Source organism: Lutra lutra, chromosome 14 (assembly GCF_902655055.1).
Source record: "Lutra lutra chromosome 14, mLutLut1.2, whole genome shotgun sequence".
In the NCBI taxonomy this organism is placed as follows: Eukaryota; Metazoa; Chordata; class Mammalia; order Carnivora; family Mustelidae; genus Lutra; species Lutra lutra.
In genome coordinates, this window is record NC_062291.1 from 44,219,679 (window position 1) to 44,245,439 (window position 25,761).

A 25,761-nucleotide genomic window follows, 5' to 3' on the forward strand; every position below is an offset into this window, starting at 1 on the left:
GTTCCTCAGATGATAAGGTAATGGATGTGAAAGGAGTTTGAAAAGGTGAAAGCTTCTACTATTGCTCTCAAAACTTCTCATTTAATTATACCTAGGTTCTTTGCAGTCTTTATGCTTCCCTAACCTTAATTATCCAATTCCTTCCTTCACTCTTGTACTTCTCAATAAGCCTCTCAGACTATTTCATTCCTGAGGTGCCTGGTTGGCTCTGTCAGTTAAGCTTCAGTCTCTTGATTTCAGCTAGGGTCTGGTCTCCGGATTCTGGGATCTGCTGAACCCCATGTCGGGCTCATCTCCTCAGAGGGAGATTCTCTCCCTCTGCCTCTTACCCTGTCCTGCGCTTGCACGTGCTCTTTTTTTCTCTTTCTCTGCCTCACACAAATAAATAAATCTTAAAAAAAAAAAAAAAAAAAGAATATTTCATTCCTTTGTCAGAAAGGCAGTCTGCATGGATCCTGGAATCAGGTAGATTTGAGCCTGAATCCTTTTCAGTAGTTTATGAATTTTTGGACAAGTATTTTACTCTTTCCAAATCTCGGTTTATCGATTTAATATGGGAGGACATCCACAATGCTATGAAGATTAAACAAGGAGGGATTGGTAAGCATGATACCTATCATGTAAATGCTCAGTAAAGTTTGCTTTTACTTTTCTCTTCCCATCCTACTATGGATTCCTTTTAAAAGCATAAAACATATAAGCAAAAATAAAAAATCCTCCCAAAACCTTGATTTCCTGGATTTATTTATTTATTTATTTGCTTATGGGGGGAGGGGAAGTTGGAGAGGGAGAATAAGAGTCTCTAGCAGACTCCCCACTAAGCACAGAGCCCAATATGGGGCTGGATCCCAGGACAGAGATCATGACCTGAGCCAAAATCAAGTGTTGGAAGCCTAACCAACTGAGCCACCCAGTTGCCCCTGATTTACTCGTTTTTAAAAAAGGAATTTATATATAATTTTGAAAATTCTTTCAAATGTGAAATACCAATACTATAAATGTGCTATATTTCAAAAATCATTTTACAGAAATTAAATCAGAAAATCTCAGACATTTCCAAGCCCTGTGCCAGGTATAATTCTTCGTTCAGCATTAAATTAAAGCTCACCGACAATATTGAAATGTTTCAGAGAAGATGATATCATTAGATTTTGTAGCCAGCATGTACTTTTTCAAATTGTTATGACTGCATTCTTTAATCACTTAACAGGCTGCATATCAGGGAAAGTTCATCAGAGGTAGCATAAGCTACTAAAATGAGGTGGACTCACAATGTCTGTTTTATTTCATTTCGTAGTTATGTAAGCAAATATAAGAGAAAGTTTCATGAATATTTAAAGATAATAGGTAGTCAGTCAACTAATGAAGTGATTTATAATATAAGCAGATATTCAAGCTTTAAAGTTGAGCCATCAGATTACTTTAAGACCACAACCCAAGATGATTGGTTTTGTTTATTACAATCATTTGTGCATATAGAAATCAATAAGTACTCTTGAAAGGAAATAGTGCATTCAGGGTCTAATAAATTTTTCTTGTTTTTGTTCTGAGTGGTGGCACCCCAAACACACTTTGTAATAGTAGTGTGTCTCTTGTGGGCTTATCTTATACCTCTAAGTTATTAATACTTAAGATATTCTTGGGAGGTAATATACATTATTCTCATTTTAGACAGTAAAATAAAGAAATAGAGAAGTGAAAGAATGTTCTGTCCTTAGACTACTTGTGATAGGCAGGGAAATGTTAAAGCCTCTCTGACTCATAGACTGACTCACCAGAGGACAGAATTTTTAATGTGTGTTATTTAGTGATTTGCAAAATGACCCTTATATCTAATATCGTTATCATTTTCCTTATGGCTATCCTGAAAGTGTTTGTAGTTGTGGAAGTATGTTTTGTGGTAAAGACTATTATAAAAAAATGGGATGGCAGTAATCTCGCATGGATACTGCCCCTGTCCCTTTTTCTGGGCATGGCATATATTGCTATTTGATCATGATAATTTTTTTTTTATCATGATAATTTATCTTAGAGTCTAGATTTCACTTCAGGATCTTGTTCAACATAATCCTGGAGGAAGCTGCTACCAGTTAATCACAGACCCACAAAACAAAGTTGTTTTTCCGTCTTGATTTAGTATTTATTAAATTAACTTGCACTAAGAGATTATGAATTAACTTAAAAGTTGAGAATCTTTCAAATTTGTGGTCCTGTGGCAGGCCACAAAGTATATAACACTTAGCTTATACTCTTAACAGGTGTACTTTCTAACGGGTCAAATAGACATGCCCACAATATAAGACAGACTCAGCTGTATTATTGATGTGCAGGGAATAGAGAAAGATGAGAAATCAGTTTTAACTGGAAAGGTTTGTGGGTGTAGAGATTTTGAACTTTGAGGATGGGGCCTTTAAGGTGGTCTTTACAAGAGTAAAGGCACAGAAGATAGAAAATACAGAATAGATTTTGGGGAATGACCAACAATATATCTTGGCTTGAATGCATAGTACTGCAAAGAGTGTAGAACCAAATAGAGAAGTTTAATCTCTGTAGTGGATTTGGGGTTTTATTTTATTTGTTGTTTTATTTATTTTATTTGTTGTTTTATTTGTTGTTCCTGGGCCATGCATAGTTTTTAATCAGTAGAAGGATATGATCAGATCTGTGCTATAAGAGTTTTAACTGTTGACAGTTTGAATAAAAGTGAGATGGGAGTCTTCATAATGTAGGAAGCCTCTGTAGAAATACAGAAAGAGACGATGAGGATAAGAATTAGAGTTATGGAATGGAAATAATTTAGAATAGATTTTTAAAGATAAAATTGATAATTATAACATTAAATTGAGGTTTAGATCTGGAGAAATTGAAATGGTAATTTATGAAGACATTCTATCTATTGAATAAAAAATGTTTTGTTGTTTACTCAGACATATTCTATTTTTATGCCTTTTAAGTATATTTTATTTATTTATTTATTTATTTTTTAAAAGATTTCATTTATTTATTTGACAGACAGAGATCACAAGTAGGCAGAGAGGCAGGCAGAGAGAGAGGAGGAAGCAGGCTCCCTGCTGAGCAGAGAGCCCAATGCGGGGCTCGATCCCAGGACCCTGGGATCATGACCTGAGCCGAAGGCAGAGGCTTAACCCACTGAGCCACCCAGGTGCCCCTAAGTATATTTTATATAAAACGGAACTTAGTTTCGAATAATTGTCTTTGGTTAGATTTGAACTTGTTTTCATATAGAGGGGTGCCTAGCTGGCTCTGTTAGAAGAGCATGCGACTCTTGATCTTGGGGTTGTGAGTTTGAACACCACATTGATGTAGAGATTACCTAAATAAATAAATAAATCTTTAAAAGAAAGAGTCTTGTTTTCATATGAAATAAATGGTTTTTATTTTTAAACAGTTTGTCAGTTAAAACTTTTTAAATTGCAAAAATATGGGCATGTTTAAAATATTTAAATAGTAAAGATTTAAAGTTAAAAAGAAGTCTTCCCTTCACCTAATTCTCCCTTCCCTAACGGTAACCACTATTAACAGCTTGTTGTGTTCAAATATATATGTGCACTCATGTCTTTATGTGATTTCTATCTGTCATACTACCTTTACAAAAGTGGTATCCAGTGTACAGTTTCTCAAAGTAGCAAAAATAGTGTGTTCATAGTGTGTTTACATGTCCCAGATTTATAGTCTTTCTTTAGAATAACAAGAAGCTTTTGTAATAGCAAGAAGTGAAAGCTTGAAACTTGAAATTATGCTTTGTAATCAGTGAGCATTGAAATTATGCTTTGTAATCAATGAGCATTCTATCTTACATATAAATGATCTAGTAAGTCAATGATTATTCATTAGTTAATTCAATTTAATATTAGCCCAACTTTTAAGTTACCTTTAAACTTCTTGAAAATTATGTGTAAGCTGACACCATAAAATGTAATTACTGTTGAAATAAAAAGCTTGTCAGAATAATCATTCAGTTTATTTATTTTATTTTATTTTTTAAGATTTTATTTATTTATTTGCCAGAGAGAGAGCACAAGCAGGGGGAACGGCAGGCAGGCAGAGGGAGAAGCAGGCTCCCTGCTGAGCAGGAAGCCCACTGGGATGAGGGGCTCCTGACCTGAGCCAAAGGCTTATGTTTAACCCACTCAGCCACCCAGGCATCCCAAAATAATCACTCAGTTTAAACACATTTTTATGATCTTAAACATTGTTGTATGAGTAAGAATGACTTATTTGATCACTAAGCATATATATGTTTCAGTAAGGTTACTCTCCTGGAATAAAAATAATATGCTTATGCTGTATTTAACGCTGATAAAAAAAATCAGAAGATGGATTTGTTTCATTAAACTAGTTTTGTTTGCCAGAAACTTAACCTTAATTAAGTGAACTTGGTTCTTAAAACCTTTCTGAGTTAGTTTCTGTAAGAATAATTTTTAAAAGTATAACACATTTAAAATATTAGAAGATCGGGGCGCTTGGGTGGCTCAGTGGGTTAAGGCTTTGCCTTCAGCTCAGGTCATGATCTCAGGGTCCTGGGATGGAGCCCTGCATGGGGCTTTCTGCTCAGCAGGGAGCCTGCTTCCTCCTCTCTCTCTGCCTGCCTCTCTGCCTACTTGTGATCTCTCTGTCCAATAAATAAATAAAATCTTTAAAAAACAAGATTAACTGAACATTTAAAAAATAAATATTAGAAGATCAATTTTCTTATTTTCTGGGAATTTTGATAATCAATTTATATAAATGCATATTTATCTCTGTAAGCTAATCAGAACAGAGTGGCTTTAAAAGACTTTATAATCTAATTTATTAATACCCTCCAGGGTATTTTTCTCCTCAGTACTCAGGTTATTTTAGGACTTTTCTCCTTGCCAGTTAGTTTGATTTTCCATCTTGGGTTCTTTACTTCCTAATTGATTTCCTTAGCTGATTTAAACTTACCTGTTTTGTTTTTTATCTTTGAATTCTTGTTGTGTTCCTTTGTTCTGCTTGCCATACTCATAATTTTTTCTTTCCTTCCTTCTACTCCCTTGTTTATACAGTTGTGTGGCCATTTCTTTTTATCTTTCTAGGTAGAGACTTGAATAGCTAAACCAAGACTTGTACTTGCCGTGATAGAACCTGGGTGAATTCCCATTGATGCCTTTTTCACCTTAGCTGTGATTTTGTCTCTTTCTTTTACTGCACACCTTCAGTACACTTTTTGAGCAGTTGTATGCAGCTCTGTCTGCTTCTTTGTGGTTGAAGGATATAAGGCGGTGTGGGAAGAACTCTTCTGTTGCTCCCGGCTTTCCTGTCTCCTTAAGTTTTGTTAAATGAATCCTGGCCTCACTCCATCCTGTGTAGTATAATTTGAGGGACTTCAGACCCTCCCCTCAAGTCAGAACAGTGCCTTGGTAGTTGATAGGTTTTGGTCCCACTGTGCCTCAGTTGGGATTTCAGAGCTTCTGTGCCAAAGTTGTTTTCCTGGACTTTCCTATAGCATTCCAAGCCAGGTATTTCTATCCAAACTAGAGGATGTTTATTAAAACTTTGGAGTTTTATCAACTCACCTATTTCCCCCATTACTGCTTTCAGTCAGTGTCATCATGCTAGGAGCCAGACCTCGTTGTACAGAATCTTTCTCTGTCCACTACTTTTTAAAGTATAGAGGTGCTTAGTTTTTTTTTTTTTTTTAAAGATTTTATTTATCCATTTGACAGACAGAGATCACAAGTAGGCAGAGAGGCAGGCAGAGAGAGAGAGAGGAGGAAGCAGGCTCCCTGCAGAGCAGAGACCCGAGGTGGGGCTCGTTCCCAGGACCCTGGGATCATGACCTGAGCTGAAGGCAGAGGCTTTAACCCACTGAGCCACCCAGATGCCCTAGAGGTGCTTAGTTTAAACAATTTTTGTTTGAAGCTGGTGAGTTTTTGGCTAAAAATTATATACATACACACACGTATATATATTCTTTCTTTTTTATTAGTTATTGGGGATAGGAAGTTCTGTAATTCTGCTTTACTTCAGCAACTTTACTTGAATGTCTGTATGATTTCCTAAATATTTACTTTTGACTTAATTAATAACACATATACTTCAGAAACTCTCAATTTTTAAAGTATAGGTATGGCTTTGAATCAGGTTTTGTTTTGTTTTTGTTTTTACTAAAAAAAATAATTGACAAAATATGTTTTAAGATACATAATGTTAAAAAACCATCAGTGACCCTAGGGCATGTATTTTTCTTTTATTCACATTTTGTACTTGTGTATGCTTTTGTAGAATTTTTATATAATCACAATGAGCATATAGTGAGCAGTAAGCATATAGCATATTGTATTTCTGTTAATATTAGGATAAGCATTTTAATATTTCTGTCTCATCTTTGTGATCTCATCATGTGACCGTGAATATGTCATACCTTATCAAACAGTTAAATAAAGGACAGTAGGTGTTTCAGTTTTATGTTCTTGTCTGTTCATTGAACCTTTTTGTGTTTGTTGTTTTGTGTTACCTTTAAAATAAATTTGGGAGGTTGAGATTAGTGGACTAACCAACTTTATGAAAACCATAATACTTTTCACCATGACACCTACTGTAGTATCTATTTATATTACCAGTTGGAAATTTGTTTGAGATAGTTGCTTAAAATGATACCTGATATCTCTACTGTTAATGTCAGGAAAAATTTTTTGGTGCTATTTTATTTTTTTCCTATATCCTACTGTGATTTTAGTAATGAATTTAAAAAAAAAAAGATTTTATTTATTTACTTGAGAGAGAGACAGTGAGAGAGAGCATGAGAGGGGAGAAAGTCAGAGGGAGAAGCAGACTCTCCAAGGAGCAGGGAGCCTGATATGGGACTCGATCCCAGGATTCTGGGATCATGACCTGAGCTGAAGGCAGTCGCTTAACCAACTGAGCCACCCAGGCGCCCTTAGTAATGAATTTTTAAAATGTATTCCAGTTTTTATAAGATCACATATACTTTAAAAAATAACAAATAACATTTTCTTATTTTAAAGGAGATAATATTGTCCAAAGTGAAAAAAATAACATGGATTGGAAATTGGAAGATGTGTTTTCTATAGAAGTATTTCTTTTTTTCAAAATTCAGTCAGAATTGACAGTCTGGTTTTATTAATTCTGGAATTTGCTATCATTATGCATAGCCCAAGTTTAAAAAAGTATTTATAAAAATGTTCTTTACTTTCTCCTAACATTAATTTATTAATTTAGGGGCGCCTGGGTGGCTCAGTGGGTTAAAGCCTCTGCCTTCGGCTCAGGTCATGATCCCAGGGTCCTGGGATCGAGCCCCGTATCAGGCTCTCTGCTCAGCAGGGGAGCCTGCTTCCTCCTCTCTCTCTCTGCCTGCCTCTCTGCCTACTTGTGATCTCTGTCTGTCAAATAAATAAATAAACAAAATCTTTAAAAAAAATTATTAATTTGGGACACCTGGGTGGCTCAGTTGGTTGAGCAGCTGCCTTCGGCTCAGGTCATGATCCCAGTGTCCTGGGATCGAGTCCCACATCGGGCTCCTTGCTTGGCGGGGAGCCTGCTTCTCCCTCTGCCTCTGCCTGCCACTCTGTCTGCCTGTGCTCACTCTCGCTTCTCTCTCTATGACAAATAAATAAATAAAATCTTTAAAAAAAAAAAATAAAAAAAAATAAAAAAAATTATTAATTTAATTCCTGCACTCAATATTTATTAAGAATTTTGTAGGAATCATAAGTAGGTTTTGGTGCATGTCATTGTCTATGAGTGTATATTTTTATTATATAATAACCCATGTAATTCTGCTTATTTAGAAACGTTTAATCTACTTTTTTGTCTCCTCAGATTCTGTCAGATTTTAAGAACAAATGCATCTTATAGCTCATGGAAGAAAAAACACAAATCAAGACATTTTTGGGTTCCAAACTACCAAAGTATGGAACAAAATCTGTGAGGAGTACACTGCAGCCAATGTCAAATGGGACACCTGTTAATTTATTGGGAACTTCCAAGAGTAGCAACGTCAAAAGTTATATAAAAAATAATGGCTCTGATTGCCCATCATCCCATTCATTTAATTGGAGAGCAGCAACTAAATACCAACTCAGTGCGCAAAGTGTTGAAGACCGTAACAGTACTCAAACTTCACACGATAAAGTAATTGATCCTGAAAAACATGCACCTACTCAAGGAATTTTTGATAAAAATGGGATAAAGGGTGGCTTGAAAAGTATTTCTTTACTCACATCAAAGTTAGCAAAGCCATCTACTATGTTTGTGTCATCTACGGAGGAGTTAAACCAAAAGTCTTTGTCTGGACCATCTAGTTTGGGTAAATTCACCAAAGGCACATTATTAGGAAGGACTTCATATTCTTCAGTCAGTGCTCCAAAATCACAGTTGAATGGATTGTATGGAAACCATTCAGCTGGTAGCATACAAAGGCCTAGAGCAAACTCCTGTGCCACAAGAAGCAGTTCTGGAGAAGGCTTAGCACAATCCCTAGACAATATTAAATCTCTTACTTGTGAAAAAATGGTAAGGTCACAAAGTTTTTCACATTCCATTCAGAATTCATTCCTTCCACCTTCATCTATAACCAGATCACATTCCTTCAATAGAGCTGCAGATCTTACAAAGCCTTATCAGAACCAACAGCTACCCATTAGAGTGCCTCTGAGGTCAAGTATGCTAGCAAGAAATTCCCGGCAGTCAGAAGTACTCAATGGGAATGATCACCTAGGGTATGGATTTAATAGGCCTTATGCTGCTGGTGGAAAGAAGTTGGCTTTACCAAATGGCCCAGGTGTAACTTCCACTTTGGGTTATAGGATGGTTCATCCCTCTCTACTGAAATCTAGTCGACCTCCATTTTCTGGCACTATCACAGTTGATGGTAATAAAAATTCACCTGCTGATCCATGTGTAGAAGAAGATGCTGAGCTTATGGCTAAGGATGGAGCTACTAATAAGGACCAAGAACTAATTGAAAATGATAGTTATAGAACAGAAAATGACCAGACCATGAAGCATAATGCTAAAATTAGATACCTGAGTGATGATGTGGATGATATTTCCTTGTCATCTTTGTCATCTTCTGATAAGAATGATTTAAGTGAAGACTTTAGCGATGATTTTATAGATATAGAAGACTCCAACAGAACTAGAATAACTCCAGAGGAAATTTCTCTCAAAGAAGAAAAGCATGAAAATGTACCACCAAAGGATATATTTGATTCTCCCAAGGAAAATGAAAAAACTAAAACTGACGAGTGGATAGATATAAGTGTCTCTGGTAAATATTAATATTCTTAAGTTTGCTTTTTCATAGATAATATAATTGAACTTACACTTGTGATTACCTTCTGATTAATTCCAAGATGCTGTCAAGTTTTGTGGCGGGATGGATCTAAATAAAATTGAGGTGGGGCAACTTTTAGCTTCCTGTGACTTTTGCTCTCAGACTTATTTTTCACTATTTAAAACAACGATAAAAATACTCTTCCCTAATATATCTTACCTTTGTTCTTCTGTGACTTTCATGTACAGGCCTATTCCTATTGCTTCAGATTTTTTTCTTTTCCCCCTCTTCCCTAAACAGTGGCATGCCATTTTAAACTGTCTCTTCCTTTATGGTAATAGATGCTATGTGTTTAGAGTGAAGCTGTGCCAAAAGGTAAATGAGCTAATAATAATATAGGTTATGTCCAATCTAATGAGTGTTTTTATCCTAGAAATTTTTCACTTTTTTAAAGTAGAGCTTAGATTTCTTGTTTAGCAAACTTAGAGGAACTTTATTTTTTTAACTGAGGAAAGTGAGATTAGTACCTCTTAAATATTTCCTCTTATACTTGGTCATCCTGGTACTAAAATTCTGGAGAAAATATCTCTTTGTGCCCAAAGAGCCTGAAAACAGAGCAAACTGAAGGGATTGGGTATAGGCATGTGCTCTGGTCAAGAGTGTAGGCCATGCCTAGAGATATGCATAAACCCTTGACTGAGGGTCTTCTAGTTAGAAGTTGAATGCCAGAACAAGTGTTTCTCTTATAAGGTGGCAACTGCAAGGTTAAATGATATACACAGAGAAAGGAATTTCATGGCCAGTGTGTAAAAGTAAATATCTTAGGAAATACTAAAAGAATGTGAAGCTTTATTTATAATTCTAGAAATGTTGCAGAAGTGAAAGATGGCTCAGTGAACTTTCTTTATATGTACTGGGAAACATTTCAGTAGGTTATTTAAGATTTTATTTCTTGATCTTTTTTATTGTTTAGGATTTAGAAAATGCTATAATTACTAATACTTTTTTACCAGTTATTTTGCTATATTAAGTTATTAGAGTATATACTTTTAGAAGCTGAGAAATATATTTCTATGAATTAATAACTTTTTTTCCCCTTTTTCTTCTTAAAAAAAAAAAAAACAATTGAAGACAGGAGTGAATGTACAAAACATACTTCTGGGAGCAACTTGATTTCACCAGATACTGATTACAGAGCTGGTTCTTCATTTGAGCTCTCTCCATCTGATAGCTCTGATGGAACATACATGTGGGATGAAGAGGGTTTGGAGCCCATTGGAAATGTCCATCCAGTTGGGAGTTATGAGTCCTCAGAAATGAACAGCATAGTACGTATGAATTTATATATACTTTTGAAACATTTTGTTTACCTTACTATGAAAAGACTTGCAATACTGCTTGGATTTAAGTTTATAAATAGCTCTCCTAGTTTAAGAAAGAAATTTGTATCTGTTAAGAGCCTATAAAACATCTGATCTTAATACATAATAAACCATATATTTGTGTCACATGACATGAGTTAAATACACTCTCATACATTATGTACACACATATATGGATAGATATACTTTATTCAGGTTAAGGTAGGCTAGTGGTTCTCAAATTTGGGGAGGAAGGCAATGTCTGGATGCAGTTCTGGTTGTCATATTGAGGGGTGCAATGACAAATAGTGGGAAGATGCCAGGGATGCTTCTTAATGCGCTACAGTAGTATCGACAGCAAAGGATTATCTAGCCAAAGATGTCAATAGTGCCACTTTTGAGAAATCCAGGGCTAAGCTATGCTGAAGTTAACGTTTAAGTGCCAACTCAGTGGCTTAACACAATAAAAGCTTATTTTTTACTCTTCCAAAGTCTGTTGTGGGTCTGGAAGACTCTATGGGGCAACTTCGGTGTTCTAAGCTGCTTTCCTCTCACTATCTTCACCATCACCAAAAGAAGGTGGCTTCACCATTACCTTTTGAGGCCCCATCAAAAGGTCACTGTTGTAGAGGAAGAATGCTGCCAGCTCTTAACGTGTGCAATTACTTGCTGGAGCCTGCAGGTGGTACCTTGTATTTTTACTCACAACCTATTGACTCTAATTTAAGATTAGTAGTAACTGGGCAAGAAGTGTAATTTTCCTGTGTACCTGGAAGGCAAGGAAACCACATGTGGGTGAGCACTAGGAGACCTACCATACATTATTATGTGCATATTTTAAGAGACATTGCAGTAATGTAGCTAATATGCTGTATGAGTAAAGTGTAGTTGGTATGTTTGAAGTGACTCATTGTAATTACTCAGTATATAAAATAAAATATGATTTTCCAGTAACTGTATGGAAAATTGGTAGTCTTCGTGGATATACTAAAGTCCAAGTAGGTTTTAGGCAATGTAATTTTCTATACTCTCATAAATCTGTGACTTGGAAAAACTAAGCATCATTACCAGAGGATTTTTAAATTGCACAGACATAGAGAGGACACATATTTAATTTAGGGAGAGTATCTCTATCTCATTAGAGAAAAGTTTAGAGACGATTACAGTTTAAGGGCCTTACGTGCTTTCTTACTAGGACTTTTTAAAGCAAGTGTGGTAAAAAATGGGAATGAACATTGTGTCCAGCAGATGGCAGTAATAATCCACTTAGTACCTGACATTTTTCAGTTCACTGTTCCTTATAACTTAATGATTCCTTTAAAAGAGTTCAGAATGCACCTAGATCTTAAGATCTCAGAGCTTCTGATATAAGAGCAAAACAGTCTGAGAAAGGATGGAGAATTGATGGCAGATGTTGAAAAAAGTGTTAAGATCTCCTACTGTGATAGAGGATTTACCTTTTTTTTTTCTCTGAAATTCTACCAGTTTTTGCTTCTTGTATTTTGAGGGTATTTTGTTAAGTGTGTACCTGTTTAGAATTGTTTTCTTGCTGAAATTGGACTTAAGTCATAATTTAGTGATCTCTATTTCTCATTACCCTTTTTCTCTTAAGGCCTTTTTTTCAGATATTAGTATATTTTAGCAATTTTATTTCTGTATGTTCCAACTTTTTACTATGAACTTTTTGATACGTAGCAAATAGGTTATAACTTTTTAAAAATTATAATTTCTCTTTGTCTTCTAACCAGTGAGTTTAATCCTTTTGTTTGCATTTATTGATATACTTGAACAACATTCTGCCATCTTACTATTTTTAATTGCCTTTTTTTTTGCCTAGAATATTTTATTTTATTTTATTTTTTTAAAGATTTTGTTTATTTATTTGACAGAGAGAAATCACAAGTAGGCAGAGAGGCAGGCAGAGAGAGAGGAGGAAGCAGGCTCCCTGCTGAGCAGAAAGCCCGATGTGGGGCTTGAACCCAGGATCTGGGATCATGACCTGAGCCGAAGGCAGCGGCTCAACCCACTGAGCCACCCAGGCGCCCCTTGCCTAGAATATTTTAAATAAATATTTAAAACTTAATCCAAAAAGAACTTTAACATATTCTTATTTTTCTTGGCCTCCCTATCCCTCTCACCAAAGCCCATGTCCGTCCCATCCCCTCACTCCCCCCACCCGCCTCACCTCCAGTTCCCCAACCACCATCATGGTTGTTCTCTACAACAGTGCTCCTTCCAGCCCAGGTGGGGAGAGCTTCAAGATAAGGAGCTTTCATTAAGCTTTGTTGAGGTGTAATTCACATTAAATAAAATGCATAAATATTTGTCATGCAGCACAGAGAATTTTGAGTGTTTGTATATAATGTCACACCACATTGTGATAAAGAATATTTCTGTCATCCCAGAATGTTTCCTGTGCTTTTCAGTCATTCTCTCAACCCCACCCCCAGAGGTGCACCTGCTTTGATATATATCACTATAGATTAGTTTTGCCTATACTTTGTATAAGTAGAATTATAAACATGCCTATTTTATGTCTGACTTCTTTGATGCAACATTTTATACTTTTTATAGTTTGTTTCTTATTTTATAATATTTCTTTGTGTGGAGGTAGTACAACTTACTTTATCCTGCTATTGATAGACATTCAGGTTGTTTCTTGTTTCTAGCAACTGCTACTGTTGGAAAGATTTTGTTACATATTTTTCAGTAAACATTTACGCATTTCTGTTGGTAAAATATGAAGGAGAGGCACCACTGAATTATTGGGTATTTATGTATATGGCTTCAGATGCTATTAGTTTTCCAAAGTTGTTGTATCAGTTTACAGTCCCACTAGTAGAAAATGAGCATTCTAGAAATTCCACTTCCTTTTGGTGCTGTATGTCTTTTTGCATTTTTGCTATTCTGGTGGGGGTATAGTTTTCACTGAGATTTTTGTCTTGTGTTTTTTAGTAACTGTTTGTTGAGCACTTTCACATATGTTTATTTGCCCTTAGCATATCCTCTTTTGTGACATGTCTTTTATTAAACTGTATGTATTTTTTTCTTTTTGGTTTGTAAAAACTCTTTCATATATTTTGGATGTAATTTTTTTATACATATACATACACACTTATATATGTGTATATAATTAATATATATGGGTTCCTTTTTAAAATCTCTTAATAGTGTCTTTTGTTGAATTGAAATTAACAATTTCAGTATAGTGTAGTTTACATTTTTTCCTTTGTTGTTAGCACCATTTTGAACTGCAAAATTTTTGTTTACCCTGAAGTCCTGAAGATATTTTTCAATGTTTTCTTCTAAGAGCTTTGTTTTTTAGCCTTTTACGTTTAGATCTATGAGACAACTGGAAATTATTTTTGTGCATGTTATGAGGAGAAGTCAAGGTTATTTTGTTTTCTTTTTTTTGAAAAGTTTTTGTCCCTGCTCTGCTGCAGAGTTACCTTTGTCATAAATCACTATATTTCTTGGGGCGCCTGGGTGGCTCAGTGGGTTAAGCCTCTGCCTTTGGCTCAGGTCATGATCCCAGGGTCCTGGGATCGAGCCCCGCATTGGGCTCTCTGTTCTGCGGAGAGCCTCATTCCTCTCTCTCTGCCTGCCTCTCTGCCTACTTGTGATCTCTCTGTCAAATAAATAAATAAAATCCTTAAAAAATATATTTTTCTTGACTCTCTTTTAGTTCATTGGTCTCCTCTTTTATCCTTGTGTCAGTGCTATGCTGTTTGTATTTCTGTAGCTTTAAGTACTGACATCTGGTAATATAAGTCTTAACAGCTTTTTCTTTTCCAAGTTTCCCCTAGCTCACCTTTTGCAATCTCTTTAATTTTTTTTTTTAATTTAATTTTTTTTTATTTGACAGAGAGAGATCACAAGCAGGCAGAGAGGCAGGCAGAGAGAGAGGAGGAAGCAGGTTCTCTGCTGAGCAGAGAGCCCGATGCGGGGCTCGATCCCAGGACCCTGAGATCATGACCTGAGCCGAAGGCAGCGGCTTAACCCGCTGAGCCACCCAGGCACCCCTCTCTTTAATTTTTAGAATGAACACATCAATTTCTACAAAGAACCTTCAGGGATTTTGAATGAGATTGCATTAACTTTGTAAATAAGTTTGGGAAGAATTGACATGTTTAATATAGTGAATCTTTCAATTCATGAATATGGTTTATTCTTCCTTTTTTTTTTAAAGATTATTTATTTATTTACTTATTTGACAGAGAGGGGAGAGAGAGAGAGAGATCACAAGTAGGCAGAGAGAGAGGGGGAAGCAGGCTCCTTGCTTCGCAGAGAGCCCTGTGCGGGGCTCGATCCCAGGACCCTGAGATCATGACCTGAGCCGAAGGCAGAGACTTAACCCACTGAGCCACCCAGGTGTCCCTATTCTTCCATTTACTAGGGACTTCAGAAATATTTCTTGCTAATGCGTTCTATAAAAATTTGTGCATATATGCTTTATTTTTTAATTTTTTAAATTTTTTTTTAAAGATTTTATTTATTTGACAGAGAGAGATCACAAGTAGGCAGAGAGGCAAGCAGAGAGAGAGAGAGAGGAGGAAGCAGGCTCCCTGCCGAGCAGAGAGCCCAATGCGGGACTCAATCCCAGAACCCTGAGATCATGACCTGAGCTGAAGGCAGAGGCTTAACCCACTGAGCCACCCAGGCACCCCCATATATGCTTTATTTTTAAGTAATTGATTTCATTGTTACAAATGGTACTATTAAAATTTTATTTTCTTAGTTTTTGTTATATGTACAAATATATTTGATTTTTATATTTTGAGCTGTTTTTCCAGTGACCTTATTCACTTATTAGTTTTAATAATTTGCCTGGAATTTCTACATATACTATGAAGTCATACCATTTGCACAGTCTCCATCTCCCTATTCTCTCTCTTATTGGACGTGTTAGGACCTCCAACGTAATGTTGACTTGAAATGGTGAGATAATTTCAGCAAAGTTTTAATAGTCCACCATTAATATTTCTTTGTGTGTGTGGTGGGAGTGGTTATAGATATCTTTCATCAGATTAAGTGAGTTCCTTTCTGTTTCATTTGCTTGATTCTTTGTGTGTGTGTGTGTGAGTAGATGTTAATTTTTCTCTACATTTATTAAAGTCATCAAAAAAATTTTTCCTGTTAATATGTTGTCTGTTAGTGTGGTAGATTGTATTTCTTGATTTTCAAATGTTAAACCATCTTTTGTTCTTGAAATAAATTCACTTGGTTGTGATGTGTTATTCTTCTAAATGTTGTTGGGTTTGATATCCTAATAGTTTATTTAGATTTGTTGCATTTATGTTCATGAGTAGGATGGTTCTCTCTTTTCTTTTCTTTTTTTCTCTTTTCTCTTCTTTTCACATTTGGTATCAGGGTTGTGCTGGCTTCATAAATGAGCTGAGAAGTATTCCCTGTTTTTTTGCCCTTTCAAGGAATTTCTGGACAATTGATGTTCCTTTTTCTTAAATGTCTACAAAATTCACCAAATGAAAAGTTTAGAATCTGGAGTTTCCTTTGTGAGAGATTTTTAATGACAGATATAATGTTTTAAGTAGATATGCCCATTAAGATACATAGGTATTTTTGTGTGTGTGTTGTTTTTTGAGAATTTGTCCATTTCATCTAGTTATTGTTTGTTGGTGAAAGTTGTTCAGGTGGTGCCTGGGTGGCTAGTTGGTTAAGTGTCTGACTCTTGATTTCAGCTCAGGTTGTGATTTCAGGGTCATGATATCAAGGCCCGTGTTGGGCTTTGTGCTGGGTGTGGAGTCAGCTTAAGATTCTGTCTCTTCCTTTCTCTCTGCCCCCACCCCCTACCCCATGCACACACATGCTCTCTCTCTTTAAAAAAAAAAAAAAAAAGGTTATTCAGGGTTACCTTTTCTTTATTTTTTTAAAAAATATTTTATTTGAGAGAAAGACAGAGGTAGTGATAGAGAGCACAGGCAGGGAGGAGAGAGAGAAGCAGGCCTTCTGCTGAGCGGGGAGTCTAACGTGGGCCTGGATCCCAGGACCCTGGGATCATAACCTGAGCCGAAGGCAGATGCCTAACCAACTGAGCCACCCAGGTGCCCCTGGATTATCTTATCTTTTAACATCTTTATGGTATTGTAGTGATGTGTACTGAGCTCTTGTATAGTCTTGGCATTAAGTATCTTATATGTACGGCCTTATTTAATGTTTATAGCAACCCCATGAGATAGTCAGAAATGATACACAAAACACTTAGTACCGGTATCACATGGTTGTTATACTATTAAGGTATGTCCTTCCTAATACCAGTTCCAGAGGTAGGTACTATAATTATCTCCATCTTACAAGAAAAGAAATAAATATAGAGAATCCAAAGATACACAGCTAGTACATGACAGAATGGGATTTTTAATTTAGCTTGCTCCAGAGCTCTGGCTCTTACTCACTGTACTATACTGCTCTTTTTTTTTTTTTTTTTTTAAAGATTTTATTTGTTTATTTGACAGACAGAGACCACAAGTAGCCAGAGAGGCAGGCAGGCAGAGAGGAGGAAGCAGGCTTCCTGCTGAGCAGAGAGCCCGATGTGGGGCTCGATCCCAAGACCCTGGGATCATGACCTGAGCCGAAGGCAGAGGCTTTAACCCACTGAGCCACCCAGGTGCCCCTATACTGCTCTTAATATGCAAAATACCTGTATGGTCCTAGGATAGGAAAGGATGTCTTAAATACAAACACACACTAAAAAACATAAAGAAAAAAATTACTAAGTTTAATTAATCAAGGGCATTTGGGTGGCTTAGTCAGTTAAGCACTGCCTTCAGCAAAGGTCATGATCCCAGGGTCTTGGGATCGAGTCCCACATCGGGCTCCTTGCTCAGTGGGGAGCCTGCTTCTTCCTCTCCCTCTACCTCTGCCCCTTTCCCTGCTCATGCTCTCTCTCTAAGAGTTAAATAAAATCTTTAAAAAATTAATTAATTAACATTTAAAACTAAACACAGATAATAATAAACACGGTTAAAAGCCACTAAGAGTTTATTTGTGACACATTTAACAAGAATTAAAGTCAGACCACATAATAAACTTTCCTTATCAATAAGGAGAAGGCAAAACAATACAACAGATAGAAGATATTAAAATAATAAATTGCTAATGTGTACTGAGACATACAATTTCACACTCATTAGACTGGCTGAAATTTTAGTCAGATAATAGCAAGTGGGGTGAATATGATGAACAATAGAAATCTTTCTTCACTACTGAGAAGAATAAATTGCTAAATCATTTTCTGGAAGATATTTGGCAGCATCTAGTAAAGTTGAAGATCCAATATGCTCTGATCCAGTAGTGTTATTCTTGGTTTATACCCTAAAGAAACCCTAACATATATGATCAGAGACGTGAGTAAGAATGTTCATTGCTGCACTATCTCACCATCATCATCATTATTATTGTTGGAATAATAATAATTCAAATGTCCATTCGTGGGGAAACAAAAAAATAACATTTAAGTGATGATATACAGTATATTATATATATTAGACAGCAGTAAGAAGGAATGAACTTACACTTGTAGTATACATGTACCACAAAAATATAAAACTAGGGCTCAGTGGGTTAAGTGGATGGCTCAGTGGGTTAAGCCACTGCCTTCGGCTCAGATCATGATCTCAGGGTCCTGATATCGAGCCCCGCATTGGGCTCTCTGCTCATTGGAGAGCCTGCTTCCCCCTCTCTCTGCCTGCCTCTCTGCCTACTTGTGATCTCTGTCTTTCAAGTAAATAAAATCTTAAAAAAAAAATAAGAAAAAAAAGTTGCGGAACATTATGTATCACTTATATAAGTTGTAAAAATACATATAAACAATAGTACTTACTGTTCACAAATACATACATGTATTGAAGGGAAAGAAAGCCATTCCTCCAAGAGCCCTGGTTCTTTTTAATGGAAAATGCTACTTTTGCGCCAAATTCTGGAGGCTAGGTGAACACACTGTTGTTGAAAAGTTGCTGCTCCCAGGCATCGTCAGTGGACTGAACTAGGGAATATAATTGTGTGTGTGTGTGTGTGTGTGTTTATTTATACATATACATTTACATCAATACTTGTTTCTATTTTATCTATATATATTGAAAACAATGGGTTCATACTATTACCTCCAATTCCAATCCAATGCCACAGGATTCATTCTAGTTTTCTCCTTCTTGTATTTGTAACCTCCCTTCTCTGATGGTGATAAACCTTGCTTCTGTTGTCCTTTCTTGATATATCTTGATATATCTCCCTCTATTTAACTAATATCTGTTCTTTTCCACCACTTCCTCTTTACCATTTATGTCTTTCTCATCCTATTTGGGCTCTGAAATCCCTACAGTGGGTTACCAGCATGCATGGATAATGTCTCTATCCTGTTTGGGCTCTGACTTACCATATCAGGCCATCCCCCACATATATTCTACTTAAATTCTCATATCTTGTACCAGGCCAACCTCCTGCCTCAGATGCTCCCTCTTCACCCTCATCATTACCCCGATGTGCTCAAGCCCTGAAAAACTAGACCAACCTGGGCATGGAAGTTCTTATCATATTATTTGAGTTCTAATTTCCTATGTTCACTGCCCCTCTGTATGTAAGTCTTCCTTAGCTTGCTCAGTTTCTGACTCCTCATGCCTCACTCCTCCACCCACAATCCTACCTGCCAATTTGAAAGAATATTTATGAATATGCTCTTGGACATCTTAATCTTAATAATATAGGTACAGTATAAACATTCCCAGACTTGTACATATATCTGTTTTATTGTCAAAGCAAATGATAAAAAATTCATAAAAATCATGAAAAATGCTTCTATATGTAGTAAATTTTATAGAATCTACATTTTATGTGATTTATGTATTTATGTGATTTATATTTCATGTGGTTAAAATGGAAACTTGGATCTAGAAGTGTCCAGACAGCTAAAACGTTTCATTTTTCAAACACTGGTTAAATTCAAAGTTTGATGTGATTTTTAGGAAATGTGAATTAGCTTATCATAATGGTCAGTGAAATTAATTATGATTAATGAGGAAAGTGTACAGTGTCTTATGTTGGAAGGATTTATGAGAACCTGGGATTGGCTCAACCATAAAGATTTAAGAGGCATCTATTGCAAAACGACTTGAAAGAGAAAAAATAGTATTTATTTGGAAAAAACATAGCAATGTAACACTACCTTTGTTGTGTGTTTGTGGCAATAAAACTACGTAATTGTTATTAGAAAATCTCATTAAGGATGCTAGGCATTCTGATTTTTATTGTTTTTGTAATCAGATTCAGACTTTAATTAAATACACAATTATAAATCTATAGGTATATTAATTTTTCTTATTGCTGTGACAAATGACCAAAAATCTTTATAGCTTAAAACAACACAAACTTACCTTACTGTTTTAGGACCCAGGCCCTCACTAGACTTAAAAAAAAAGAATGTGTGGGTAAGGCTTTCCTTTTGAAAGTTCTAGAGGAGAACCTCTTTTTCTTTGGCTTTCTAGCCAGCTAGATAATCCAGTATACTGCCCTATTTTGTGGTCTCCTCATTAGCAATCTTTTTTTTTTTTTTTTAAGATTTATTTATTGGACAGACATCACAAGTAGGCAGAAAGGCAGGCAGAGAGAGAGAGAGGAGGAAGCAGGCTTCCTGCTGAGCAGAGAGGCCGATGTTGGGCTGGATCCCAGGACCCTGGGATCATGACCCGAGCCTAAGGCAGAGGTTTTAACCCACTAAGCCACCCAGGCATCCCATCTCATTAGCAATCTTAATTCATTTGTAGCCTTAATTCTTCTTTGCCATGTAACCTAACATATTCACAGGTTCCAGCGATTAAGGTATGGACATCTTTGAGGTGACCATTGTTCTGCTAGTATAACTAGAGATGTAGAGTTTTTTTTAATAATACGATTATTCGTTTAAAGAAATTCTTTTGAGGTTGACAAATTTAGCTCTAGTACTAAAAATAAAATAGTAATTTTTTTTAAAAGATTTTATTTATTTATTTGACAGAGAGAGATCACAAGCAGGCAGAGAGGCAGGCAGAGAGAAAGGAGGAAGGAGGCTCCCCGCTGAGCAGAGAGCTCGATGCGGGGCTCGATCCTAGGACCCTGAGATCATGACCTGAGCTGAAGGCAGCGGCTTAACCCACCGAGCCACCCAGGCGCCCCTAAAATAGTAAATTTTAAACACAGTTTAGCCACACTCATTTTTTTCAATTTAAGTTATTCTAAACTGATGACATAGTTATTGAAGTGGCCTTCACAAAGGTTTGTCATCGCTGTAGCTAATCATAGGTTTTATTATCTGGATATATTTGAATATTTTTACTCTTAAATTTGGTATCTTCCAATAACTGGAAATAACTTACAGCAGCTTGTGTGTATGTGTGTGTATTTTCTATAAATTGGCATGGACTTCAAAGATGACTGATTTCTAAGAAAAACAACTAAAGGGATGATGGAATCATTGGTCTGTTAAAATTTAGATATTTTTAATTCATTTTTTAAGAAAAATTATTTATAGACACTGACTTGAAAATAGTGTCCATGGGCACCTGGGTGGCTCAGTGGGTTAAAGTCTCTGCCTTTGGCTCAGGTCATGATCCCGGGGTCCTGGGATCGAGTCCCGCATCGGGCTCTCTGCTCAGCAGGGAGCCTGCTTCCTCCTCTCTCTCTGCCTGCCTCTCTGCCTAGTTGTGATCTCTGTCTGTCAAATGAATAAATAAAATCTTTAAAAAAAAAAAAAGAAAGAAAATAGTGTCCAGTATTATAAAGTGTAACACTAATTAGCAGTGTTAATTACAAAGTATAATGTCTTTGTTTACTAACAGTGCACATGGTAAGTGTATCTGTTTGATTCTACTGATTGCCTTACATCAATAGCTGCCTAAAATAGCTACAGATCTGGATTTCTTCTGACTGAGGTAAAAGCATTTTTTGTTATATGTTCATTTTTGTCTTGACCCTGTGGACTGTTTTCACTGCTTTGATTATTTTAATCATAGTCCATTTCTGTTGTGTTTCTGTTGAGATGTATCTGTTCAGCATGCTAGGTTTGCTTTGCTATGAAATATAATTTTAAATTAAAGGAGGATGGCATTACTTTGTAACTCCCAGCTTTTGTTTTCTTGGACATTGGACCTATATATACTTTGGAAATTTATACATTTACTCCAAATTTCCATTTTAGGTCTATTGGTAATACCTATCTCAGTGGAGATTGTATATTACCCTTTCCCACCCTTCACTATTCAGTTTTATGAGATTTTTCATTTGTTTCCATTCATCTACTTGGCAATGTGCTATGTAGAGTCTTTTATATATAGAAAAATCAGGCACTATAGAATTGACAAAGAGGTCATTTACTCTTACTCATTCATTTTATAGATAAGGATACTGAAGTGTAGAAAAGTTAAGTCACATTTTCACTTAAGAGACACAGAGGAATTAAAATTTGGAATACACTGGCTCGCAGTTTGCTTATTGTCTCTACTGTACGATGTGGCACCTTAAATTTATACTGGGTTTCTTCTTTAAGGTAAAGAAGGTGATGTTTACTGTTGTATTCTGTTTTCTCCATGTTATTAAATGTCTGCCTTTTGTAAAATTGTTCCTTTTCAGTCTTACTGGAGAATACCTTTTTTGAAAATCAAAACATACAGATTAATTGCTTCTCCTCTTGTCTCTGCACCAAACTATAGTAGACTAGAAGAATGAAAAGGGGAAGGCTAATCTATGGATCATTCATTTGTTCAGCATGTGTTTTAAATTTCCACTGTATGCTCTGTACTCTAGTTACTAAGAAATACATAGGAATAAAGAGACAGTTGCTGCCTCAACAGAAACTTATGATCCAGATTAAGAGAGGAGATATACTTAATTCTGACCATTAAGGCAAGATTCCATGTGTGCTTTTTTTTTAATTTTTTTTTATTTTTTAAGATTATTTATTTATTTATTTGACAGAGAGAAATCACAAGTAGGCAGAGAGGCAGGCAGAGAGAGAGAGGAGGAAGCAGGCTTCCCGCTGAGCAGAAAGCCCGATGTGGGGCTCGAACCCAGGACCTGGGATCATGACCTGAGCCGAAGGCAGCGGCTTAACCCACTGAGCCACCCAGGCGCCCCTCCATGTGTGCTTTTAATTAATACATGTTAACCCATTTTGAGTTCGAAGTTTGGGGCAAAGTTTGAATTGCATCTCAATAAAAGCTTCTTTATGAATTTATAATGAAATAGCAGTTTTATTTTTTACATTTCTTTAATTTCTGCCTCCTTTTTCTTTGGGATATATTAATAGGGGCCAGCAAAGCTGTAGCTGCAGGCTGCCAACCTGTTTTTGTAAATAAAGTTTTATTGTAGTATGACCATGCCTTTTCATTTATATATAGTCTGTGGCTGCTTTAATGCTGCTATGGAAGGATTGAATAGTTGTATCAGAGACCATATTGCCCACAAGCCTAAAATATTTACTATTTGGTCTTTTAAAAAAATTTTTTATTTATTTATTTATTGGGGGGAGGGAGGACAAGCAGACTCCATGCCAGGAGGGGTGGAGCCCAATATGGGGCTTGTTCCCAGGACCCTGAGATCATGACCAGAGTTGAAATCAAGATTCAGGTGCTTACTTGACTAAGCCACCCAAGTGCCCCTACTATTTGGTCTTTTAAAAAAGTTCATTGACCCCTGCATTAGAATACTACAGATAATTTAAAGATTCAGAAATTAATTTTTCAACTCAGTATAAATCTTTGTAAGCTCTTTTGTTGTTATTTCTAGCACCATTCTTTATCTGGCCTTCAGCGGAAGTCATCTGTCAATCCATTCAACATATTTAAGTGACTGTTATGTGCAAGGTGTTGAGGATACATTGATTAGGCAGCTATAGCTTTCATTTTAGTGGTGCTTGTGTCCTAATGAGGCAGCTGTAGTTGAAATATTTAGCTAACTTAGTTACTATCTTCACTGAATAAGTGGGGAAAGTTCTACAGAGGAGAACTACAAAGTATGAAAGTATGTTATTGGAAAACCTGGTCTAGTGTGGGTGTCAGGTAAGGCATTTTTTGGAAATGATATTTAGGCTAAGTTGCCCTAGGGTTTAAAGGGTATTTGTAGTTGCAAGGATGTTACCTGTTTTAGTAAACAGCATATGATAAGGCCTTGAGGCAGGAAGGGATTATGGAATATTTGAGGAACTATGAGAAGGCTACTTACTATAGCTTGAGTACTGACACAGAAGGGAGGAGAGGCAAGAGAGGAGGTTTTAAGTACAGACTTCTTACAGAGCTCAAAGGATTTAGATCTTTGTCCTAAAAACTGATTGGGGAACTGATGGAGAGTTTTAAGCTTGAAAGGGACATAATTTGATTTTCATTTAAAAAATGCTTTGTATGAAAATTGAATTAGAAGGGAGCTAGACAAGATGCTGGAAGCTACTGTCCCTGAAGAAGGTTAGTAGTGGCTTGGGCTAAAGTGGTGGCAAAGTGGAGATCTAGAGGGGTGGGTGATTTTGAAAACAGGTTTAGTGGGTACAGTTGGCACAATTGAATTATTTGTTAACTGCAGGGGAGAAAAGTGTTAATCCTGACTTTAGAAGTTCTAATATTGTTGGTTCTATTCATTCTGCCAAAATCATCCTAAATTGTTGGTTTGACTTGTTATTTTTCTATTGGTTTTCCAATTACTTGTAATGTCAAATCTAAACTCCTTTGACTGGCTCTTTGTGGGTTGTTGTCATCTTATGCTGGTCTGTCTGGTTGCTTTCAATCTCCTATTATGTAGAATATACTGGAATAGACTTGATGTTTCATGATTTCTCTCATCACTCTTAGCCTGGCAGTAAGTAAGGGGTCAATATATACTTGTGGAAATGTGTGCTGTGATGACATGCCACTTAATTTGAGATAAATAGAAAAACTTAAAGGTACGGTTTAATACTATTCAGTATTTTTCCATTCATATTGTGACATAACCTATTTACAGAGTAAGTTTCTAAGGTACCACGTGTCATAATAGCAAGGTACAAGTAACTAAAAATGTGACATTAGCATGGATGTCATAGTGGAGGGACAGCTTACAGAAAGTTGAGACCGTCTTAATATAGGTAAATGAAAATTTCAAACTGATACTGATACTTTCAGCTATGCTGTGATATAGAATACAGAACTTGAACACATAGAAGGTTTTAATCCAACTCAGTTTTTGTTTTTGTTTTTAAGATAAGGGGACAAAATGAGATGAGGAAACTTTTTAATGTATATATTTTTTTGCTGAACTAGTAAATCTTCCATTTGCATACAGTTATTATTGTAGGTTCTTTTTTGACTATTAATGTAAATTTTATATTTGAAAACAAGTTTAAATTTATCAAATCTAGTTGTGGTGACCGTTTAAATGCAATCTTTTCTTCACTGTATGTCTTGTAGTTTGCTTATTACAATCTGAAGTTTAATTTAGTAATTATGTATGGAGCTTCTACTATGTTGCAGACATACTGTTGAGTGCTAAAGATACTGATATGGATAAGGCTGTCTTTGTCCTTAATGAATACAAAGTCTAGTATGATTGGCAGATAGATTATAAATAAATGATCGTACTGTAATTTTATAAGTGATATGCCTGCTATGATTAGTATGCATGTGGTCTCAATAATGCAGAAGGGGAGGTTAACTGTGTGTGTGTGTGTGTGTAAGGTTTTGAAGAGGAAGTGATGTCTGATTTGAGTTTCAAAGAATGAATACAAAGTTAACCAATTGGCCAAGAAAAAGAGAGGGTAACATTCACTTTAGGCTTAGAAAACAGCATATTAAGCTCCATTTGACGTAATGTGCAATAAGTCTGATGCTCAGCTAAAATGGGCAGTCACTGATGCACTGTAACTTGACTGGTTTTAAGGACAGAAAATTGAATCTCAAAGAAGGAAATTCAGACTACTGAAGGAGTTGGAGCCATTAAATACAGTCATTTTCCCATCATCCTACAAGAGTACTACACTAAATCACCAATGCATTTGACATTTCAATTTATTAAACATTGTTATGATTTGGTTAAATCAACATTTTTAAGTAGAGCCCCCAGGGTGCTGGATGGTGAGCCAAAAGACCACAAGAGAAACAAAGATAAAAGAAA

At 36.0% G+C, this 25,761-nt stretch overlaps 1 protein-coding gene across 8 annotated transcripts in view; it reads left to right on the forward strand.

The window, feature by feature from the left end:
• CCSER2 (coiled-coil serine rich protein 2) overlaps positions 1 to 25,761 on the forward strand; it is a 202,943-nt gene that overhangs the window by 38,253 nt on the left and 138,929 nt on the right. For 4 of the 8 annotated variants that reach the window (XM_047701698.1, XM_047701699.1, XM_047701701.1 and 1 more), the window contains exons 2-3: positions 7,825 to 9,274; positions 10,412 to 10,608. In XM_047701698.1, the coding sequence (XP_047557654.1) occupies positions 7,864 to 9,274; positions 10,412 to 10,608 (1,608 nt within the window). In that variant the 5' untranslated portion in view covers positions 7,825 to 7,863. Of the gene's footprint in view, positions 1 to 7,824; positions 9,275 to 10,402; positions 10,609 to 24,687; positions 24,737 to 25,761 lie in introns of those variants that run through there. The other 4 variants (XM_047701700.1, XM_047701696.1, XM_047701695.1 and 1 more) reach the window with 2 other exon arrangements.